Below are 23,757 nucleotides of genomic sequence, written 5' to 3'. Positions count from 1 at the left end.
GCTCTCCTAATTTGCAACATGGCTTAGAGAGAAGAGAAACACTAGTCTTTCACCGTTTAGATAACTTGAAGGCAAATCACATCATTCAAATGTGATTTGTGTTTTTGTTACTTTGCTTAAACATGGCATTTTAGAGTTATTTCACTCTGCTTTCCATTCCCACCCATCCCCCTTAGCATTTTTTCTGCTCCTCTGCTGTTGAACCAGACTTGGTCTGGCCCCAGATTCTGTGTCAGAGGCCATGACCCAGGTGTCACAGTGGTCCGTACTGCTGGCCTCTTCTCTGAATAATTATATGGGGGTATTGTGTTAGAAGGACAGGCTTGGGGGCAGTGCAGTCACCCTGGCTATCCAGACCAAGGAGCTCTCCAGTCGAACCACAGGGGAACAATGGGCCTGAAAAGGCTCACACAAAACCTTGTAGCACAAAAGATTAAATTAAAAATGGACATTTGGCCAGACGCTAGTTTCATCCCTGAAAATGTCACCTTTCTCACTTATTCTGAGCATTTCCTACTTATAAGGTGTTCATATATTGACCTTCCAGCAGCAGATTTTCAGATTGCTACTTTCAGATTACCTTTGCATGTATATTCTAATTTATTTGATTGTTTTTAATCCTTTGAGGTTCTCTTGTGACACTGTTGTTAGTATAAGCAAAACTTTCTTTAGCAGCGGTTTAAGTAAGTATTTTAAAGTAATACATAGTGGTTTTTAAGGTAACGCTTTTTGTCCTCTTAAGACGTTTTATTAAGCTGTCTGTAATTTGAACAAGTGCCAGGGTGCTGTCCAGAGGAGACATGATTGCTTTACCTTCCTCTGGCCCTAGGAGGATTATTTTTCCCACCACCTGAGAAGTTTCCATTGAAGGATGGGTAATAAAACTCACTGTCTTCATGAAGTTTGAATGTTAGAAATGTCAGAGATGGACTCACTGCTGTGGAGTATGAATTTTCTCATGGTCCTGATCTCAGGTTTTCTCTTAATTTTATCTACCTCTGATCTGTCCACGTGGGCCTGGCTCTTGTCAAGGCTTCTGGAGCCTCACCAGCAAGCCCCAGCCAGAAGAAACAGAGGTTTGGTTTTCATGACCCTGATGTTATCTCTTACATTTGTCCACAGCTAAATGCTGTGTAAATAATTGTCTTCTGGTATGCATTGTCCAGGAAGCCAAACTTCTAGAAATGTCAGTATCATCACAAAGAATCCATAAATGGTGTCCATTAGTTTTACCATCTGTCTTTATCACCAGTCAGAGAGCACTTGGTCTTTATAGCATTTGGGGGAAAGTGTTGGTTGTAAGACCTTTCTACAAAGCGAGCCTTCTAGTTTTTACCTTCGAACCTGTGTCTCTTACGTCCCCTGCATTGGCAGGCAGGTTCTTTATCACTGGCACCGTCTGGGAAGCCCCACTGGTAGAATAGTGATCAAAATCCAGAAGAACTGAAACTCTTTAAATGTTTCCTCTTCAAAGTAAATTTTATTCCTTACTGGTTAAATGTATGATTATTTGTTTTTTGTTTTTCTAATTTTGTATTTGATTACTTTGAATGTATATTAATATCACCCCCATTCAGAGCCTACTTTAGAGATAACCTAAACCCGGAATCAAGCCAGAAAAAGGATTGAAGTCATAAAGCCACTCAGTAGAGAGGATGACATTCTTTAGAATGTGTTCTCTTAATTTTAAACTTGTTCTCACATTTTGCTGTCTGATTTCTTAAACATCCGTGATTATGAAACCATGGACCCCTGATTTTATCACATATTCCATAAGCACAGTATTGAAGCTGAAGGACAAAAAAAGCAAGTTTTAAAAAGCCCAACTGCTCTATGTTGTAGAAGATATACTAAGTGAACTTATAGTAAGCCCAGCTTATTTTTAGCATACTAAAGAATCAAAGAGGTTTGAAATAGATTGGAGGGTATTTTATATAGAAAAAAATGGTTAATCTTTTTCCAGTTTCATTTATTTATTTTACTTTACAATATTGTATTGGTTTTGCCATACATTGACATGAATCTGCTATGGCTGTACATGTGTTCCCCATCCTGAACCCCCCCCCCCCTTCACCTCCCACCCATCACATCCTCTGGGTTAATTTTTTGAGGGAAGTCAGTTTACTTATAAAGAAGTATATTTATAAAATAAAAGTAATAATTCTTATTTTATAGGGTTGTTGTAAGGATTATTTAAGATAAATGCAAATAAACATATAGTAGTTTGTTGGCATATAAAAGGTAATACATTTTCCCAACAGTTCTTTAATATTATTATTACAGCAGTTCATATTTATTGTAGAACGGTTACAGGAAGCAAAGTAATTAAAATTTTGCCATATAGAGCCAGATACCACTATTAACATTTTGTTACACATCATAATAAAATGCATTTTCATTCCCTTCATAACTCTGCCTCAGATGTCCCACCACTTCCTTGCTCCTTAACTCCATGTTTCCTGCTACCTCTAACCTCACCCCTTTCTGATGAATTTATTTTGTTAAAGGACCTAGATAACCAAATGTCATTCTTACCCTTGATGCTGTCTCTGCAGCTTTGGATATTGTCAACCAACCTTCTCTTGGTTTCCATGGTATTTTACTTTCCTGGTTCTCCTCATGAGTCTTCAGGTCCACGTCCCTTCCTGCCCTCAGTCTCTAGTCCTTGCTGCCTTTTCTGTCCTGTAACACCCCTTCTTCTGTGTGAATGACTGCTGAATGTGCTCCTTCATCCTAACTGCTGGCTCCAGTCCACACTTCCAGTCACCTGCTGGTCAGCTCCACTCCAGCGCTTCTCTGGCATCTCGGATTTGGCATGTCACTGGCTCCACCAAGCATATCCTCTTCTATTTCTGTCGGTCAACCCAGGCTGGAAACTCAGGAACTTTCTTACTCCTCATTCATCCTTACTCTCAACAGTCCCATTTAGTCAGCTATTTCCCAAGTTTATGTAATAAAATCTGCAGTGTCTAGCCTGGCTCTCAAAGCCCTCTGAGATCTCACCCCCAGCCCAACTTTTCTTTGTAACACTCACTCATGCACCCTATACTGAGTACTTCTTCACTGCTCATCCCTGATCCTTGTGTTCCTGTCCCCAAACCTTTGTCTATACTATTTCTATTTCCTCCATCTCTTTTTTCCCCATGCCTACTAAAAGGTCAGATTCTGCTCAGTTGCCCTTCTGTGGTATCCTCTCCATGCCCCAAACTGCTAGTAAGCTTTCCCTCTTTTTTAATTCCTTTAGACTTCCAACAAATCTCTTTGCAGCAGTTACTCCTATCTTGCATGGTGCTTATTTGTATCTTTGTCTTAGCTCCCCTAGTACACTATTACCTAAACAAATTTGAGAGCAACTGAAATATTTCAGTTTCCTAATCTTAAAGACAAGGAAACTGAATTCCAGGAGACTACCTTTGCAGCCACACAGCTACTAAATCCAAGATTAAAATCCAAATCCCCCGATTCTCAAACCAGCCCCCTCCTCTACATTTATTTATTTAGAACTAAAAAGCACCTACTCAGTGCCAGACATTTTCAAAAGCATTTTGTGTATATAAACTCATTTAATCCTCATTTTATAGAAGAGGAAACTCAGTTGGAACCCAAGTAGTCTTACCTGCTCCTAGGGTCTGTCTTTTCACCATTATACCATTCTGCCCTTCTACATGAGAGGGAAGAGGGATTAGGGGTCATAAGATGCTTCTCATTGTTGTCATTCAGTCACTAAGTTGTGTCCGACTCTTTGCAACCCCATGGACTAGAGCATGACAGGACTCCCTGTCCTTCACTATCTCCTGGAGTTGGCTCAGCTTCATGTCCATTGAGTTGGTGATGCCATCCAACCATCTCATCTTTCTGTTCCACCCTTCTCCTCCTGCCCTCAGTCTTTTCCAACATCAGGGTCTTTTACAGTGAGTCAGCTCTTTGCTTCAGGCCAAAGTGTCGGAGCTTCAGCTTCAGTGTTAGTCCTTCCAGTGAATAGTCACTGCTGTTGTTTCTAATTAGTTTATTACTATAGGTATTTTTATCTGTATATCATTTTTATTTGTAGTTTATTATTATTGTTGATGTTATTATACACTGTCACTACTTGAAGTGAATCAGTTTCTGTCCTCCTCCCACCACCTCAAGAGAAAGATGTTTTATCATCATCACATCCATTGTATAGATTACTTTAGCAAAGGTAAAGAGAGAAAATAAACTTTCCAAGTTACACAGTAATGACCAAGGTAAATTGGAATCCAAGCTGTCTGGGTCTGACATCTCAGCCCTTAACCCTTTTGCTAAGCCATCTCTTGGCTTCCTAGCAGTGCTGAGCCATTAGATAAGTTGTCTTCTGTTTGTCCTGTAGAGGACAAGTGACAAAAGCAGCATCTCATTCACAGGTTTTTAACGTTCACGTGAAATACTTCTGAGTATGACAAAAACTGATCCAGGGCAGCCCTTTCTCCTTTCTACAGCTTTGCATTTCATCAAGTCTTTATAATATGGTGAAACTAAAGCAGTCACTCTGGAGGAGGAAATGGCAACCCACTCCAGTATTCTTGCTGGGATAATCGCATGGACACAGGAGTCTGGCAGGGTACAGTCTATGGGGTCGCAAAGAGTCGGACACGATTGAGCAATTTAGCATGCACAGTCAAAGCAGTTGCGCATTTCCGGCACTTGAGTTGCTCTTTCATGTCTCAGTGGGTATCAGAATATCTCCCACCTTAATAGTCATCCTTCTCCTTACAGGCACACAGATGCCATCTAGTGATAGAGAAGAGAAATGCAAGTTATTTAAGTAAAACCCTGGAAGAAGGCAGGGGTTTTTTGTTGTTGTTTTCTGGTCTTTGAAAACCTGTTGCAGTGAAAAATGGTAATATTATACCAACACTTTTAGTAGGTTACTTAAGATTTTGTGTCAAGATACAATTATTAATGGATGGTTGTTAAATCAGAACTAAAGCAGGTTCTGTTTTAATGTTTGTGCATTTTTAAAAGACCTGGGCATTACAAGGAGTCTCATTGTACTGATCTTCGTTTTTTCTTTTGCTCCAAGTTGTTGTCACTGAAAGGTAATAAACACCTAACTGTTAAAACTGGATATAATTAACAATAAATCAATTTGTTATATCCATCTGCTTGATGTATCTAATGCTAGTCCTCAGATTTTCCCATACTTCATTTATATGAAACAATCTACTGTTCTTCCATTAGGGAAGAAATCTATTAAGTTGCTTTCCTAAGCATTTATCTTCATCAGGTTGTTTGTTTGTTAGCAGATGATAATGTATTCAATTAATATGGAAGACATAGGTGAAGGTGGATTTGACACTAAGAGGACTGTACACCATGTGACGTGGTTGCCAGAACAGCAAGCATTCTTAGTGGCCATAAACACGAAACACAGCTCCTTCAGTATGTGTACAACTCTGATACACATTTGAGAGCTTTTGCCAGCTCTGCGAACCTGGGAATGTTAATGAGGACAGAAGGTAGTTAGAGCTCAGCTTCATTGTCTGCTAATTGTTGATGTGCTGGTATTCTGGATTCTGAACCTTGCTTGTATGAATGAATAGCCTTCATATTCATTTGCCTTCAGCAAGATGATTCCCAAATTTAAGTGCACCCTGTGTTTGGTAGTGCCTTTTCTGTTATCCCAGGCAACTTTACTCACATAATAACAGCAGTAATGTTGTGTTTACTAATTATAGGAACTGTATAAAGCCCTTAATAGGCATGATTTCAGTTAATACTGTCAAAATTCCTATAAATGATTATATCCCTATTTTCCAAATGAAATTAAAGCTTAGAAAACTAAGAAACTTATTCAAGGTTACACATTATTACAAGGTTATGTTACACATAAACAGTACACATATTCATTTCATAGTCTATTCCTGTTGGCAGGTTGAAATTAAGAGTTTTCTAATCCTTGAGTCTTCTGTAAAGTGCCTGACTTTTAGTAGACACTTGATAAATGTATATTTGATACCTGTGAACTCTTTCTTGGCCAGCTAGACTCCTGGTTCTGATTGTCCCTTATGTGAAACTCATGTAGAACTGATAGAATGAAACAAAGGGAAGAAAGAGAGATGGGTCTTTGGCCAGTGGAGAAAAAATAAAAGGTAGAACCGTAGTCGTGTTTTAGGAAGGAGAGCTTCAATTTTGGCCACAGGTTGACTCCCTAATAAAGACAGTTTAATTTGGCTGAAATCTTGAGCACATTAACTTAAACTCACACTCCAGAGTTACATATCAAAATGTTCAGTCAGATATGTGTTAAATTAATTTGGGCTTCCTTTCCTGACCCTTCATCTTTATATATTGCTAAAGCTTTAGACAAGTTTAACCATAAATCCATATGCTACCTATCACCACTGGGATCAATTAAGAAATTAGCCCTGTTGAGGAGTGATTTCTATGCCCCTGGTATTGAGTTTTGAAGGAACTGGGACCAGCTCTCTCCTCACTGGGTTTTGAGGAGGCCTGCGCTGTTCTTTGTGGCTGCTCTTCCTGACTCTGCTGGTTTGCCCTGAAACCACAGAGTTTAAGTCTGCTGAGTCTTGTGTAACCAAGCACCACATACGTGGCAGTGCTTGACTCAAGAAGCCTCTAACAGGCCCTGGAAACTCGCTCCCTGGGGCATTTCACATTGATCTGAGTCTCTGCTTTGTCCCTTTTGTATCATCACAGGGTCTTTGCGGAACTGCAGAGTTTTACGACTTGTGCTGCTTTGCTGAAGTTCATTATGTGTGCATTTAACTGTACTTAACATGTTGGTCCTAAACTTTATTTATTTATTCCGTATCTTTAATTTTGTTAATTGTGCAACTGTTCTCTGTTTTCTTTCTTAGCTGGTAACTTGTTGCCTGGTTATGGTCATCTTATGGGCTTCCCTGGTGTTTAATGATAAAGAATTTGCCTGCCAAGCAGGAGACGTGGATTCAATCCCTGGGTTGGGAAGATCCCTTGGAGAAGGAAATGGCAACCCACTCCAGTATTCTTGCCTGGGAAATCCATGAACAGAGGAGCCTGGTGGGCTATAGATGGAGTTGCAAAGAGTCGGACATGACTTAATGGCTAAACACCAACAGTGCTCATCTTAATGTTATTTGAGGTCTTCTGGTCCTTGGGTCCCCTCTTAAATTTACAAAAGTAGATGAAATGAAATTTCTAGCAAATTGACAAACAAGAATGAGCCAGGTTTTTCCTGGGGTCTCTGGATTCACAAACCAAAATAATACAGTGACTAGATTTTAAAATTGGAGTCATATTTTTACAGCCTAAGAGAGAGGAATACATGGCAAATGCAAGTGGCCCACAGCTCAGCTTGGTCCCCAGCCTGGAACATTTTATTTTTCAAAGTAAGATTCTTCATAGAGCATGAAGAATAGATCACATGTGAACAAATGTGAATGAATTTTCCCTTTCCTTTACATTATTTTTCCTACCTAGTATGTCCTAGTGGCTCAGACAGTAAAGAATCAGCCAGCAATGCAGGGAAACCTGGGTTCAGTCCCTGGGTTGGGAATTCCCCCTGGAAAAGGGAATGGCAACTGACTCTGGTATTCTTGCCTGGAGAATTCCATGGACAGAGGAGTCTGGTGAGCTACAGTCCATGGGATTGCAGAGAGTTGGGCACAACTGAATGACTGACACACACAGTATATCTGAAAAAATTTTTTTCTACTAAAATAATTTCCAAAATTATCCTGGTTCATGTTTTATCTTTTTTATGTGGATAGAAAGGAATTTCGTTTACTCAGTGTATTGAATACTTATTTGCCTGTCTGTGGTTTACCTTTACCTGACCTCACATGGACTTGAAGGGGAAGGAGCCCAGCGGTGGAGATGGTTGCTCTGGCCACGTGGATGGTTTCCAGAGGGCCTCAGAAGAGCTGCCTCTCCTGGTGTAGGGCTTGCTGGTGTCTGTGCTGAGTGGGTAACAGCCAGGTATGGGGCATGTTGAGGAACCAACTGTGTTCTCTCATCTTGCTAGGAAATTTAAGCTGCTTCTGTCTGATCAGCAACAACAAAAAAGGTTAATTCTGGGTTTAAAACTTGGGGTAAGCAGCTCACCTTTTTAAAAGAGGAAAATGAAGGATCAATTTTAGGGCTAAAAATAAGTAACCATTCCGGAGAGGTGTTATGAAGTGTTGGTCGACTGTTTGCACAGTGGAAAAAGCTTAATCTCTCTACCTCTACTCATAACCTTCCACAAAAATCAGTCTTCTAGGAGAGTTAGCTGTATCTGTGTCTGGTTCCGGGAGAACATGAGCTGCGTTCGTCAAATGCTGATTCATCCTTCCTTTTCTATGTCTCGTAACTCCTGGCATAACACATCACACTCAGGAGGCTGTCCTAAAGGTACTCTTCTGATTGAATAGAGAGGATAAAGCAATATGTTTGAAGAACTTCTGCAGAGAGTCGATTGAGTTGCATTTGTACCCATTCACAGGGAGAATTTGTAATGCGGAGCTCTGGATTCAGTTGACTAATGAATACAGCAATAGGAAGAAAGAAAGAAGAAAACAGATTCAAAATAAGTAGCCACTGATCTGAACAGAAGCCTTTTGAATCTAAGAATTTCAGTGCTGAATATTAGAGATCATTTCAGTGATGAAACTCAAATGTGTTTATGTTTTCTGATAATTATCTTATAAAATTTGAAAATTTCTGTTTTAAAATGCATTATCTGAAGACATACTTACTGTGACAAAGGCACCTGTATTTGTGTACATTTAAATGCCCTGTATTTTTGTCATAAAAATATCCACAAGTTCTTGGTTCAGCTTTGTGTGACATTGGACATGCTACTTAACACTTTTGTATGATGGTTTATAAAATGGGAATAACATGTGTCTTACAGTGTTTTGTTTAAAAGATATTTTCTATAGGATGGTGAAATGTTGTTAGTCTTCTTACCTTTCTATCTAGAAAGTACAGAAATGTTCTAAGTTGTATAAATTTTTCTTGTGTAATTTTGTCAGAACAGAAATAAACATTTTATATTTTAGGATATCCTTTTAATGCATTTAATATTAAATATTACAATGCATCCATTTCAAAAATATTTATACAGAGTCTTAAATTACATTGGAAAATTTAGTAAACTTCACATCTTGTTTTTGGATTTTAAATGTTTGAATTCAGTATATAATTATTTTTATTATATTATTCTAAGGTTTTTTTTGCATTTGATGCATCTACTAAGGATGATTGTTTTCCTTTGTGAAATCCCCGTGGATTTATTTATAGGTATTATTATTTAGAGAATTATAATGTAGAAATACATTAGAAATAGACTTCCCATGTGACCCAGCAGTCCCTCTTCTGGGTATATATCAAAAGGAAATGAAATCAGTACCTCAAAGAGTTATCTACATCCTCATGTTCTTTGCAGCATTAGTCACAGTAGACAAGCTGTGAAAACAACCTGAATGCCTGTTAGCAGGTAAATAGAAAAAGAAAATGGGGCATACACACACGCACGCGCACACACACACACACACACACACACACACACACACAATGGAATGTTATTCAGCTTTTATAAAGAAAGAGATCTTACCATTTTCATGACTTGGATGAAATAGAGGACATTATGCTAAATGAAATAAGCCAGAAAGACAAATATGACATGACCTCATTTATATATGGAATCTAAAATACTTAAACTCGAAGAAGCAGAAAGTGGAACGAAACTTGCAGAAGCAGAAAGTGGAACGGTGGTTACCACAGGTGGGGGAAGTGGGGAGATGGCTAGAGTTTCAGTTATGGAGGATGAGTAAGTTCTGGAGGTCTGATGGACAGCATGGTGATTATAGTTCTCAGTGATGTATTGTATACTTGAAATTTACTGAGAGTATAAACCTTAAATGTTTTTACCACATATATACATACACACACATGGTTAAATAGTGAAGTAATGGGTCTGTCTGTTAATTCACTTGATTATAGTGATCATTTCACAATGTATACCCATATCAAACATCAAGGTTATATACTTTAAATATATATAATATACAAGTTTTATTTGTATATTAAACAATTATACCTCAATGAAGATGGGGGAAGAAAGAATTACATTGTTTCTGAATAATATTTATTTTTGCCTTAAGCAAGTATTATTCTATAGGCGTTATCATAAACACTAACATTTAAATGTATTTATATCATTAAGCTTCATAAATATATCCTAAAGTATATTTTTTAAAATTTGTAACCACTTAATTCCTCAAAAACCTGAAAAAAATTTTTGTTTTAATATTGTATGGAGTAGACTTTTAGTTTCTGTATAGTTAGTGATCTCCAGTAGAGGGAGCTCCAACTCATCTTTCTTGATAAATATAGCTCTCAACTGAAATGTGAGTGTGAGGAAAGGGCATAGGATGAAATAAAGTTAACACATGGATATAAACATTTTCAAAGGTACTAAAGAATGACAGCTGTAATTCTTAGGGGGAAAACAATCTCAGTTTGATTTCCATGCTTTTAAGTTAACTACCCCACTTGTAAGTAATCCATCAGTCAGCCCAAGGCTTTTAAAATCAACAATCTATGTCTGGTCAGTTGAGGAAGGGAGAAAACAGTGGTGGTAATGTTTTCGTTTGAAGTAAGGTTAAATAAAGTAAAATTTTATTAATTGGTATTATTGTGATTGTCTAGTCACAATAGCAAAGGTGAATTGCTGAGTCATTGTGTAGGACAAGGAGAGAGAAAATTTTCATTTTACTTAGAGCTTTAACTCACAAGATTTTAAAACCAAAATCTAGAAAATCTATAGCACCCTTGTTCCCATCTAGAAAGCTGGATCTAATTATTACCTGTTGGTTTCTTCATAGACCCAAGAAGGAAGTATCATGTGAGACTGCTGGCTTACAACAACATAGAAGATGGCTACCAGGCGGATCAGACAGTTAGTACACCAGGATGCGTGTGTAAGTAGGAGCTACAGTAGCTTGTTTCACTATGTAAGACTCATACTCTTTTTTTCTCGTCTTCTTTCTTTAAATTTAAGTCTCTTTACTACTTGGATACCTTGATGGTTTTATTACTTTTCTATCTTCCAGGATATTCAACATAGTATTTTGAACCAAGTACATACTCAGTAACTATTTGAGACTTCTTTAGTCATAAGAACCTGTTTTAGTTTTGCATGCAAGAGATCATTAGAAATTAAACTGGGAAAATAACCCTGAATACCTACATATATTTTCTTTTATCTCCTTTAACCTTGAGACTGTTTCTTTCCAGTTGCTGTTCAGTTTTATTGCTACTGAAAGCTGTTTGGTTTTATTGCTACTAAAGAGGATGTCAGTCTAGTTTTTAAGTCTACTGCTGGCTTTCTGAATATTTTTGGCTGGTAGCCTGACTCCTCTGTGCTTCTGTTTTGCTTTTTAAGTATTGATAATATTTGATTTCTGATCTAACTCATGGAAGAGTCGCTCAGGTTTAAACGATGTATGTCTAGACCACTGTGAACCTTTGATGGAATAAAGACCTTAAGGGTGGGGTGTTACGATTTTACCATTTTACAACTTTCTGTATTAAATATTACACCATGTGGCAAAGTAACATTGTCTTTTTCAATAGCTGTTCGTGATCGCATGGTTCCTCCTCCACCACCCCCCCACCATCTCTATGCGAAGGCTAACACCTCATCTTCCATCTTTCTGCATTGGAGGAGGCCTGCATTCACCACTGCACAGATGATTAACTACACCATCCGCTGTAACCCCGTTGGCCTGCAGAATGCTTCTTTGGTTCTGTACCTTCAAACGTATGTAACTTCTGTTAATGGTTGTTTTCTTTGCTCTCCTCCCCACTCACAATTCCTTCTTTACCATCTTGGGCCAGCATGAGCTTCAGCTGTAAGCGTTTGTCCCAGGACCTATTTTATGTATACAGTGGTGGGAGATTTCATCTTTACATATTCAATGCTGAGAACCACATTTTTCGAAATTGAATTTTCAAAAATGATTTTTTTTGTTTCCCTAGACTCACACAGCAAAATGAGACAAGAAACTATCAATATTAATGACCTTCAGTCAGCTAAACTTAGCATTTTTAAGGAAAGAAACAAGACAATTTTCAGATTACATCAAAAAATAAACCTAGTTATTCTGTTTGCTAGGTTATAGTTAGAAGGCCATACATAAAATGCTTTAAAGGGATGATTTGACTTCCAATATTTCAGAGGAAATCCCTTTGATTTGGGACACATTTATACTCTTTAATTTCCTAGTTTCCTCTTGGAGAGGCCGCTTTTAGGCTTATTTCTATAATATCAAATATAGCATTTTAATAGCCAAATTAGATTCCTAATTTGTTTTAAAGAAAATGAAGAGGTAATAAATAATAACAATAACCTATATTGATTGGAAATACAATCTTTTAGAAACAACATACTAACAATTTTATTACTACTTATTATAGATCAGAAACTCACATGTTGGTTCAAGGTCTAGAACCAAACACCAAATATGAATTTGCTGTTCGACTGCATGTGGATCAACTTTCCAGTCCCTGGAGCCCTGTTGTCTACCACTCTACACTTCCGGAAGGTAAAGAAAGCAACTCCTTGTGGGTTTTACCTACATATTTGATGTGTGTGTGTGTCTCACTTTGAAGAAGAGTCTACCCTGGTTGGCACCTACCAGTCTACCTGTATATATTTGTGTTGCTTCTTAACTTTTGAAGTTTCTTTTCCTTTATTATAGTAAAAACATTTTTCCTCTCAATGTGTTGCACAAGCAAGTGAATTTAAACTTAGGGTCATTTTAGGGGGGTGCTACATTTTCTAAGAAGAAGTATACTGTATAAGGCTGCACCCAGGCAATTTAAAATGGAAGTAAGTAAATAATGTATTTAATGATGTTGTTTAGTTGCTAAGTCATGTCCAACTCTTGTGAACCCATGGACTGTAGCCTGCCAGGCTCCTCTGTCCATGGGATTTCCCAGGCAAGAATATTGAAGTGGGTTGCCATTTGCTTCTTCAATTGAATGATATTAGGAGGCCACATTAGAACCTAATGTGAGTAGTAGCTTGATGCTGTGCGAGGTACAGTATACATGATACCTGATTGAGCACCAATTCTGTAACTTATCTATAGCACTTGCTAACATATTTCATGTCTCTAAACCTGCATTTCCTTTTTCTGAAAAAAAAAATTTTTTAATTAGTGTTTATTTATTTGGCTGCATTGAGTCTTAGTTGCAGCATGCAGGCTCTTTCGTGCCAGTGCATGGGCTCTCTAGCTGTGGTGTGGGCTGCAGAACTCACAGGCTGTCTAGTTGTGGCATATGGGCTTAGTTGCTCTGCTGCATGTGGAATCTTAGTTCCCTGACCAGGAATCTGACCCACATCTCCTGCATTGCAAAGTGGATTCTTAACCACTGGACCACCAAGGAAGTCCCAGCATTTCTTTTTTTAAAAAAAGTAACTTTTATTGGGATATGGTTGCTTTACAATGTTGTGTTAGTTCCTATTAAACAGCAAAATAAACCGGCTCTACATATACATATATCCCCTCTTCTTTGGATTTTCTTCCCATTTAGGTCGCCACAGAGCATTGAGTAGAGTTCCCTGTGCTACACAGTAGAATCTTATTAGTTATCTATTTTATACATAGTTGGTATATGTATGTCAGTCCCAGTCTCCCAGTTCATCCTACCCGCTCTTGCTGCTTGGTATCTATACATTTGTTCTCTACATCTTTGTCTTTATTTCTGCTTTGCAAACAAGTTTATCTGTATTCTTTCTCTAGATTTCACATATAAGCAATGTTATATGATATTTGTTTTTCTGATTTACTTCACACTGTATGACAGTCTTTAGGTCCATCCACCTCTCTGCAAATGGCACAATTTCATTCCTCTTTATCTCTGAGTAATATTCCATTGTATATATGAACCACATTGTATATATGTACCATTCTTCTGTCATGGACATTTAGACTGCTTCCATGTCCTGGCTATGTAAGTAGTGTTACAGTGAACATTGGGGTGCATGTATTTTTTTGAATTATGATTTTCTCTGAGTATAAGCCCAAAGGTGAGATTACTGGGTTATATAGTAGTTCTGTTCTTAGTTTTTTTAAGGAACCTCCATACTGTTCTCCATAGTGGCTGTATCATTCACATTTACCACCAACAGTGTAAGAGGGTTCCCTTTTCTCCAAACCCTCTCCAGCATTTATTGCTTGTAGGTTTTTGATCATGGCCCTTCTGACTGGTGTAAAGTGATACCTCAGTGCAGTTCTGACTTGCATTTCTCTAATAACCGGTAATGTGGAGCATCTTTTCATGTATTTGCTGGCCATCTGTATATCTTCTTTGGAGAAACGTCTGTTTAGGTCTTTGCTCATTTTTTGATTGGGTTGTCTGTTTTGATATTGAGTTGCATAAGCTGTTTATATATTTTGGAGATTAATCTCTTGTCAGTTCCTACATTAGCAAGTATTTTCTCTCATTCTCAGTTATCTTTTCATCTTATGATTTCCTTTGTTGTGGAAAAGCTTTTAAGTTTAATTAGGTCCCGTTTATTTATTTTTGTTACTCTAAGAACTGGGTCAAAAGAGATCTTGCTGTGATTTATGTCAGTGTTCTGCCCTTGTTTTCTTAATATTATTTTTATTTATTTATTTGGCTGTGCTGGGGTCTTAGTTGTGGCATGCGGAATCCAGTTTACCCCACTGGGGATTGAACCCAGGCCCCCTGCGTTGGGAGCATAGAGTCTTAGACACTGAACCACCAGGGAAGTCCCTGTCTATGATTTCTCTTAAGAGTTTTATAGTGTCTGGCCATACATTTAGGTCTTTAGTCCATTTTGAATTTCGTGTATGGTGTTAGGGAGTGTTCTAATTTCATTCTTTTACATGTAGTACCTGTTCAGTTTTCCCAGCACCACTTATTGAAGAGACTGCCTTTTCTCTTTTCTTTTACATACTTGCCTCCTTTGTCATAGACTAGGTAACCATAGGTGCATGGGTTTATCTCTCGACTTTCTATCCTGTACCATTGATCTATATTTCTGTTTTTGTGCTAGTACCATACTCTTTTTCAAAAATTTTAACTTTTTAGTTTGTATTGGGGTATAGCTGATTAGCAAACAATGTTGTGATAGTTCCAGGTAAAGAGCAAAGGGGTTCAACCACACATATACATATATCCATTCCCCTCCAAACTCCCCTCCCATCTAGGCTGCCACATAACATTGAACAGAGTTCCATGTGCTATATAGTAGGTCCTTGTTGGTTATCCATTTTAACTATAGCAGTGTAAATAACCCAACTCCCTAATTTTCCCATCCTTCCCCCGCAGCAACCACAAGTTCATTCTCTAACCCTGTGAATCTCTTTCTGTTCTGTAAGTAAGTTCATTTGTATAATTTCTTTTTAGATTCCACATGTAAGGGGTATCATACGATATTTCCCTTTCTCTGTCTGACTGACTTCACTCTGTATGACAATCTCGAGGTCCATCCATGTTGCTGCAGATGGCATTATTTCATTCTTTTTAATGGCTGAGTAATCTTCCACGCACCACATCTTCTTTATCCATTCCTCTGTCAATGCACATTTAGGTTGCTTCCATGTCGTGACTATTGTGAACAGTCCTGCAGTGAACATTGGGGTGCATGTATCCTTTCAGATCATGTTTTCCTCTGGGCATATGCCCAGTAGTGGGATTGCAGGGTCATATGCTAGCTCTGTTTCTAGTTTTTTAAGGAACCTCCATACTGTTCTACATAGTGGCTGTACCAATTTACATTCCCAACAACAGTGTAGGAATGTTCCCTTCTCTCCATATCCTCTCCAGCATTTATTGTCTGTGGATTTTTTGATAATAGCCATTCTGACTGGTGTGAGATGGTATCTCATTGTAGTTTCGATTTGCATTTCTATAATAATTAGCACTGTTGAACACCTTTTCATGTGCCTCTTGGCCACCTGTATGTCTTTTTTGGAGAGATGTTTATTTAAGTCTTTTGCCTATTCATTAATTGGTTTGTTTGTTTTGATGATGTTAAGTATCATGAGATGTTTATAAACTTTGGAAACTAATCCCTTGTCAGTCACATTATTTGCAAATATTTTCTCCCAGTCTGTGGGCTGTGTTTTGGTTTATTTATTGTTTCCTTTGCTATGCAAAAACTTTTAAGTAGGTCCCATTTGTTTATTTTTGTATTTATTTCCATTATTCTGGGAGACAGATTGAAAAACATACTGCTGTGATTTATGTCAGAGACTGTTCTGCCGATGTTTTCCTCTAAGAGTTTAACAGCGTCTGGTCTCACATTTCTGTCTTTAATTAATTTTGAGCGTATGTTTGTGTATGGTGTTAAAGAATTATCTAATTCATTTTTTACATGTAGCTGTCCAGTTTTCCCAGCACCATTCATTGAAGAGACTATCTTTCCAAGAATTTGCAGTCTTGCCTCCTTTGTCATAAATTAATTGACCATTGGTGCATGGATTTATTTCCAGGTTTTCTATCTTGTTCCACTGATCTGTATTTCTATCTTTGTGCCAGTACCATACTGTCTTGATTACTGTAGCTTTGTGGCATAGTCTGAAGTCAGGGAGCCTGATTCCTCCAGTTCTGTTATTCTTTCTCAAGATTGCTTTGGCTGTTTGGAATCTTTTGTTTCCATACAAATTGTAAAAATTTTTGTTCTAATTCTTTGAGAAATGCCATTGGTAATTTAATTTGGATTATATTGACTCTGTAGATTGCTTTTGGTACTATTATCATTTTCACAATATTGATTCTTCCAATTGAAGAACACGGTGTATCTCTCCATGCTTTTCCTTTTCTCTAGAATGAGGGTGAATGTATAGATGATTTCTAAGAACCATTGCAGCTCTTTTTTTTAATGATGTTTAGAGAAAACAATGGATATTTATTTAGGTGAGCATTGGGCTGTTTTGCTATGGTTTTGACAATATTCCATATATGACATGGTGTTCAAATCCAGCTCTTCACACCTTTAGCTCATAGTGAACATGGGATCAGCTGAAATCCCAAGACTTCCCTACCTTTTTTAGATATAAGGTGTTAGTCTAAAGTCTGTTCTATAAACTCACTGATTCACAGCATTTGGAGAATAACTGAATATTTCAGTCTCAAAAGTATTTTCTTGAGTGGCTTCCTAGATCAGGTTAAGTATACATTATATGCATTTTAGTAGTAGGTGTAGTTTAGATTCAGTACCTAAAAGGATGAGTTATGTGGTAAGTGGTGGAACTGTAAACCTTTCTAGTTGTCAGTGTGGCAAAATAGTATGAAGAGTCCTAAAAATGCTGACAACTTTTGACTCAGCAGTTCTTTATCTAGGAATCTACCATCTCCTTATATTCTTTTTAATGATTTAAACATAATAAAAATAAGATTAGGCTTGTGGTAAAGAAGAGAAACATATTTTGGTATATCACTAATGGTCTGTGCAAGCTGACAGACCATTTATAGCAGTTGCTATAGCAGCTGCTAGTGTTTCTAACTCTCATCTGTACCTGTCCAGGTATTTGAATAACTTAGTGACCATTCTCTCCTAATAATACAATATTTTTTGCATGTGCACACAGCACCAGCAGGCCCACCAGTTGGAGTGAAAGTGACGTTGATAGAGGACGACACTGCTCTGGTTTCATGGAGACCTCCTGATGGGCCAGAGACAGTTGTGACGCGCTATACTATATTGTACGCATCCAGGAAGGCCTGGATTGCAGGGGAGTGGCAGGTCCTCCATCGAGAAGGTAAGTATGACCAGAATTTACCAAAGGGCACAAGAAGTAAGACTATTAATGATGAGGAAACAAAGGGAAAGAGGGATCTCGAGTTCATTTTGAATTTATATTTATGAAGTAACAAATGACTAAGGATTTTGGTTTTAATACAGGGACATTGGGAAGCCATCGACATACTTTAAGCATGAGCATAATTCATGCTTCAGGAAGCTCACTCTGAGTATTGTGAATAGAAGAGGTTTGGTAGAGGAGAAGTAGGGGTAAGAGTAATGCAAGCAGACTAGAAAATGACTGTTTTGGTCCAGGAAAGAGAGAAGCCTTGACTAGGTGGTGAGGATTGAGATGGAAAGGAGAGAGAGGTTGAAAGACACTGAGGAGGTAAGATTAACAGGACTTGGTAGCTAAAGAGGGAGAGAGAAGGTAAGAAAGAAGGAATTGTTACAGATAACTACTGTATTTCCTGGGGTTGTGTGTCTTGCATTAGAGTAACAAACAATGGTAGAAGACCTTGTTTAATGGAGAAGACCTTTGTACAACTATTAAAATGGTCCATATGCAAATAAATTGACCCATATGAATATCAGTGTCTACTTAAGTACAGGGAAAAGTCGATTAAGGCTTAGGAACATTGAATTTAAATTTTTTAATACCAACTGTATTTTGCCTGAGAAAAAAATGAATTCTAGAAGTCAATATTCTTATTTCATGCTGTTATAGTATGTCCTTTTTAGATTTTTCATTTGGACAAGTCCCACAAGTTTTTGGATGGATCATCACATAAATATTATAGTTTCATTATTTTGATACTTAAATTTTTAAAAATTAAAATACAGCTCAGCTGGTAAAGAATCTGCTTGTAATGTGGGAGACTTGGGAAGATCCCTTGGAGAAGGGAACAGCTACCCACTCCAGTATCCTGGCCTGGAGAATCCCATGGACTGTGTATCCATGGAGTTGCAAAGAGTTGGACACAACTGCGCGACTTTCACTCACTCATAGTTGATTTTGATATTTTCTTAATTCAGATATGCATGCTAGGAAAAGAACAGTTTTCCAAGCAATTAAAAGCTTAAGAAGGATTTTGAGAAGGAAATTTGTTGGCCATCTAACACTTTACAGTGCCAAGTACTTCCACATACATTTTACCTTTTAAGGGGAATATTTACCCGATTAAGAGAATATGCTTTAAGATCACTTATGTGGATTAATTAATATATAACACTTTTTGTAACTATAAAACATATAAATAGTAACTGTAGCTAGTAGTTGTATATTCATATTTTTCACTAAGCACGTGCCCCAATAAGTAGTGATTTCCTAGTTACTGAACAGCCTGAAAAGTAATAAGTACCTGCTAGCAATACAGTTTTGTATTTTATCCATTATCTATTGCTAAATAGCACACCACTCTAAAATTCAGCCATTTGATTTTCTCACACTCTGGGAGTCAGCAGTTTAGCCTGGGATCAGCTGGGGAGTTCTTGTGTTGGTCTCTGGTCACTCATGAGGTTCTAGCCATCTCAGAGTTTCAACAGAGTGCAGGTAGCATAAAAAACATGAAGAGATTTTCAAAATCAGGGAGCGAGGGGGTAGGACGCTCCACGTACAAAGAGTCAGACCTCTGCCTGATTCACATTTGCTAACATCCCACTGGCAGGCAAGCCCATACTTATCTTAGTGTGGGTAGAGCCTGCCCACAGGTATGGAGAGATAGAGGCATAATTTGTGCAGGACTCTTCATCCTATAGCTGGCTACCATATTCTTAAAATACATAATTCAGTTTTCATAAATTAATTCCAAAATGATCTCTTGACCCAACATTTGTCCAAGTGACTAACTTGATATAATGAGTGTTATTTGTAAGTATTAATAGAAGAATTTTAATCTCATGAGCACATACTTTCTTTACCTTTTTGTGTGTACCTTCCTGAAAAGAAACAGTATTTCGTTTTGGTACTTTTTATTGCATTCATTTGTCAGTTTCAGACAAGGCTCAAAAAGGAGTATTTTTCCCTCACTGATGGCCCAGTAACCATCGATGGATTGTAATTGGAGGTTTTTACTTCTTCTAACTATATAATAGTGCATGGAGAAGAGAGAATCCATTTTTGCCATGATGCTGCTTCTGCAATTTTAAGAAACGTTATCAGTGAAAACCTTTTTTGTTAAATGTAGGGAACCTTTTTCATAGCTAATGGTAGTAATTTGTAGTGAACAAAAAAACAATATAAGTAAAATGTAATTGAGTTTTTTTTTTTCCAAAGAGAAAAACACAAAGAGTTTGAGTTGCCCGCTTCTAAACAAAAAGCAAACAATATAACATGGCATTTACAGAAAAAGAAAGTAAAGTAGTCTGTAGTACCTAATTATGGCAACTTTGGGAAAAGGTAATAGTGTAGAAAAATACAGGGGGGGAAAGGGAAGAATATCAGTATCTCTTTCATATATACCTATTAATTATCTTATACATATTATGTTTTTATACATTTATGTGTAATTCACATATTTATTACCAAATAGAACAAGTTTTTTTCATTAGTCAAACATTTAAAAAATGTTCCTGGTGACGATATATTTGTGACTAAAATGGGACATGGTAAAATGGTTTAGAAAAATGCAGTGTGAAAGTATGCTTGCATGTAATTTAAAGTGGGTCAAAAATGATAGCCTTTACCTTCCTGATATGCGGTAGATTAGCACAAAGTACTCAATTATTTTAAAATCTACAAGGCACTGTGAGAAATAATTCTCTACTATCTACTACAGCAGTTTCTTCATAGATTAGTTTCCCAAGATGATAAAGATACCTTGCTTCCAAAAAAAAGTTCCATAACTAAATAAGTTTGAGAAACGTTATGCACTATTTCCTATTAAGAAGAATTCCTTTCCTTCAATAAATGAGTTCATCTAACTTAATATTTACTGAATAAATTGGACTACTTATATTAAGAACCTATTGAATTGTTAAATATTGAGGGATTGCTATGTGTCAGGGTCTCTTCTAGGCATTGAACAGAACACAATGAACAGAACAATGTCCCTTTCTTATTGGAGCATGCATGTCAGACAACAAACAGATATGTTCAGGTAGTGTCATAAGTGCTATGAAGAAAGCTACAGTAGCGGAAAGAACAAAGCAGTGGAGTTGGTGAGTAAGTTCTTTTGAAAGAAATGGCATCTGAGCACAGCCATATGGATATCTGGGGGAAGTGCAGAGACCCTGAGATAGAAGTGTGCTTGACATTTTAGAGGAACAACAAGGAGGCCAGGGAGGCTGGAATGAAGGGAAGCATAGGAAGTGGGAAATGAGATGGGGAGGTAGCCAAGAGAAGATCTTGTAGGCAGACTTTTTGGACCATAGACTTTTTCTAAGAGGGATGGAAGACATTGATATCGTTGACATTTTGAAAGGATTTCTTTGTCAGCATCCTAACAAACAGCCCACCTGAAAAACTGACTCTAGAGAGGTAAGCGTAGAAATTGGGAGACCATTTAATACTCAGGTGTCCATGTAAGAGTTAGTGAGGGTTTGCGTGCTAAGTTGCTTCAGTCGTGTCTGACTCTTTGCAACCCTATGGACTGTAGCCTGCCAGGCTCCTCTCTCCATGGGATTCTCCAGGCAAGAATACTGAAGTAGGTTGCCATGTCTGCCTCCAGGGGATCTTCCCAACCAAGGGATTGAACCCACGTCTTTTATGTCTCCTGCATCATCAGGCAAGGTCACAGTGATAATAAGAAGGAAGATAGTAAGAAGCTATTAGAACGTAATTTAAAAGAATGGTCTCCTCAGTTTGCCACAGGTTGATGTGGTGTGTAAGTAAAACAAAGAGAAACAAAATTGATGAAGGAAATCACAAGTTTAGTTTTGAGCATAGTACATTAGAGATGCCTGTTAGATGTAAGAGAGGTTGGGTAAGTAGGGAGGGTTAAGTGCGTAGGAGAGGTATGGACTAGGGATATAGCTTAGAAGTCATCAGTATGGAGATGATGTTAAGACTCTGGAACTGAAAAAAAATCACTTAGTGTTGACAGAGAAAGGTATGAGATTGCATTCTGAGGCTTTTCTTCATCCACAAAATCTTACCCTTTGCTTTTATATTTTAAATGAACATTCCTTTAATAACAAATGGCTCATATTCTAATATAAGTTCAATTGGTATTTACTGAGAATTATCATGTACAAAGCATCATGCTAGCCACCTTCAGTTGTGCAAATGTGAAAAAATTTTCTGTTCTCCAGAAAGGAAAGAGGGAATATCAGAGGTGAGGAAAAAGACTTACTTTCATTGATCATATACACTTGTGTCACATGCTTGTCCATGGTAGTTTATTTAATCCTTATAGTAATTATATGAGGTGGGAATTATTGCCCCCATGAGGAAAGTATACTTCAGTGACATGTCCCAAGTTGCAAATTACTTAGTTGGTAACATGCCAGGATTTGATCAACATTGATCCAACACTGAGCCCGTTACACTGTCTGGTTTGTGAAGCTCCTAGTCGAGTTAAAGATTCAGATGCATATAAAAGGCTAGAGATTGAAATAATCATGCCAACTAGAATTGAGACTGCTTGCTGAAAGAATACAGGGACAATCAGATTACTTAAGTACTTGGGCTTGACTGTGCTCGTAATGAAGACTTTCTGTGGAAGAAAGGGGAACGTGTACACACATACACACATACACACACACACATACACACACAGCTCATCTGCTTGCAATGTTTAAGTGAATTTTAATTTTAGGTAGTGATTGGTTTTGCCAAGCGCTCTCTAAAATTAAATGTATGATATGATAAATTGGAAGCAATTTATTTATATGTCTATCTGTGAAGAAATTGAAATTTTCTTCCTTCTAGCTAATTGTAACATGTCCCAAACATTGTTGCTTTTTAATTCACCTGGCTAAGAATACATAACAGTGGAAAGACTCTTCCTGATTCTAAATAGAGCTTGGTTTGTTTATTCAACAGTTGTGTGCTCAAGTAGCTCACACTCTCTCCAGGCCAAGTTGAAACCAGAGCACAGGAAAACAAACCACCTTTAGCTCCTCAAATTTCCACTTTGTACAGCTGCCTCCCTCCATGTGACCTGCAGAGGCAGCCTCTGAATCATGACCTCAGCTCTAAGATCACCCGCACTTCACTTGCATAATGAAATATACTACTGTAGCAAGTGCACTGGAGGAGCCAGCTCTGAGCTGGTGGTGAGTGAGGACTACCAGCAGTTGTAAGCTCTTTGAAACTATTTTAAGGGTGCCCTGCGTCACAAAAAATGAGAAGAAAGCACCATAAGGAAGCTAGGTTTCCCTGTGAATATCCACCCACCAATGCAGTGCAGGAATAGCTTCCTGGCTGAATTTCTCTTATATCTGCTTTCTTAACATTAGGGCTAGTTCCTAAGGTAAGAGCCCCTTTGTAAGAAAATACTTAAATGCCATGGCAGGACAAGAGCAGAAAGACCCCTCAAGAAACAGGAATGCCCAGGTAGGAATCTGTGGCAGTCATGCCATCAGAGAAGGTATCCTTCAATACCAAATATTATATATAAATTCAAATGATAACTACTTCTGGAGAAAAGTAGATGCTAGCCATGTTGCTACTGGTAATTTTGATAGTTAATCTGGGGTTAATCTAGTTAATCCAGATCTTCAGCCCTCTGAGGTTCCTACATAGCTTTGGCATTTTCTGACCTGTTTATATTCAGGAAATCTGAGAAAATAATGAGGAAGATGAAAAGCATATTCATACTTTCAGAAATAATTGTGTTTCTAATTTAAGAAATAAGATCAAAATCATCTATCACAGTTGCTGTAAGTGGTTTAAACATTTCATAAAGGTAACAAAAAGACAGCTCTCATCCATTTCCCTGGCAGTCCAGTGGTTAGGTCTCAGTGCTTTCACTGCCGTGGCCCAGGATCAATCAGTAGTCATGGAATTAAGATCCAGCAAGCCACAGGTGTGGCCAAAAAAGAAAAAACCAAAAAGCCTCACATTGGGTTTTTTTTTAAGTTTGACG

General features: G+C 37.7%; 1 protein-coding gene across 1 annotated transcript in view; it reads left to right on the top strand.

Moving 5' to 3' along the window:
* The window catches only part of PRTG (protogenin), a 172,291-nt gene that overhangs the window by 113,878 nt on the left and 34,656 nt on the right, over window positions 1-23,757 (top strand). Inside the window, exons 12-15 of the mRNA XM_068992532.1 lie at window positions 10,833-10,928; window positions 11,584-11,770; window positions 12,427-12,554; window positions 17,577-17,747. Of these exons, the coding sequence (XP_068848633.1) occupies window positions 10,833-10,928; window positions 11,584-11,770; window positions 12,427-12,554; window positions 17,577-17,747 (582 nt within the window). The remainder of the gene's footprint in view (window positions 1-10,832; window positions 10,929-11,583; window positions 11,771-12,426; window positions 12,555-17,576; window positions 17,748-23,757) is intronic.

Source organism: Capricornis sumatraensis, chromosome 2 (genome assembly GCF_032405125.1).
Source record: "Capricornis sumatraensis isolate serow.1 chromosome 2, serow.2, whole genome shotgun sequence".
NCBI lineage: Eukaryota > Metazoa > Chordata > Mammalia > Artiodactyla > Bovidae > Capricornis > Capricornis sumatraensis.
Note: the sequence above shows the minus strand (reverse complement) of the source record. Positions and strands in the feature narration are given on the sequence as shown.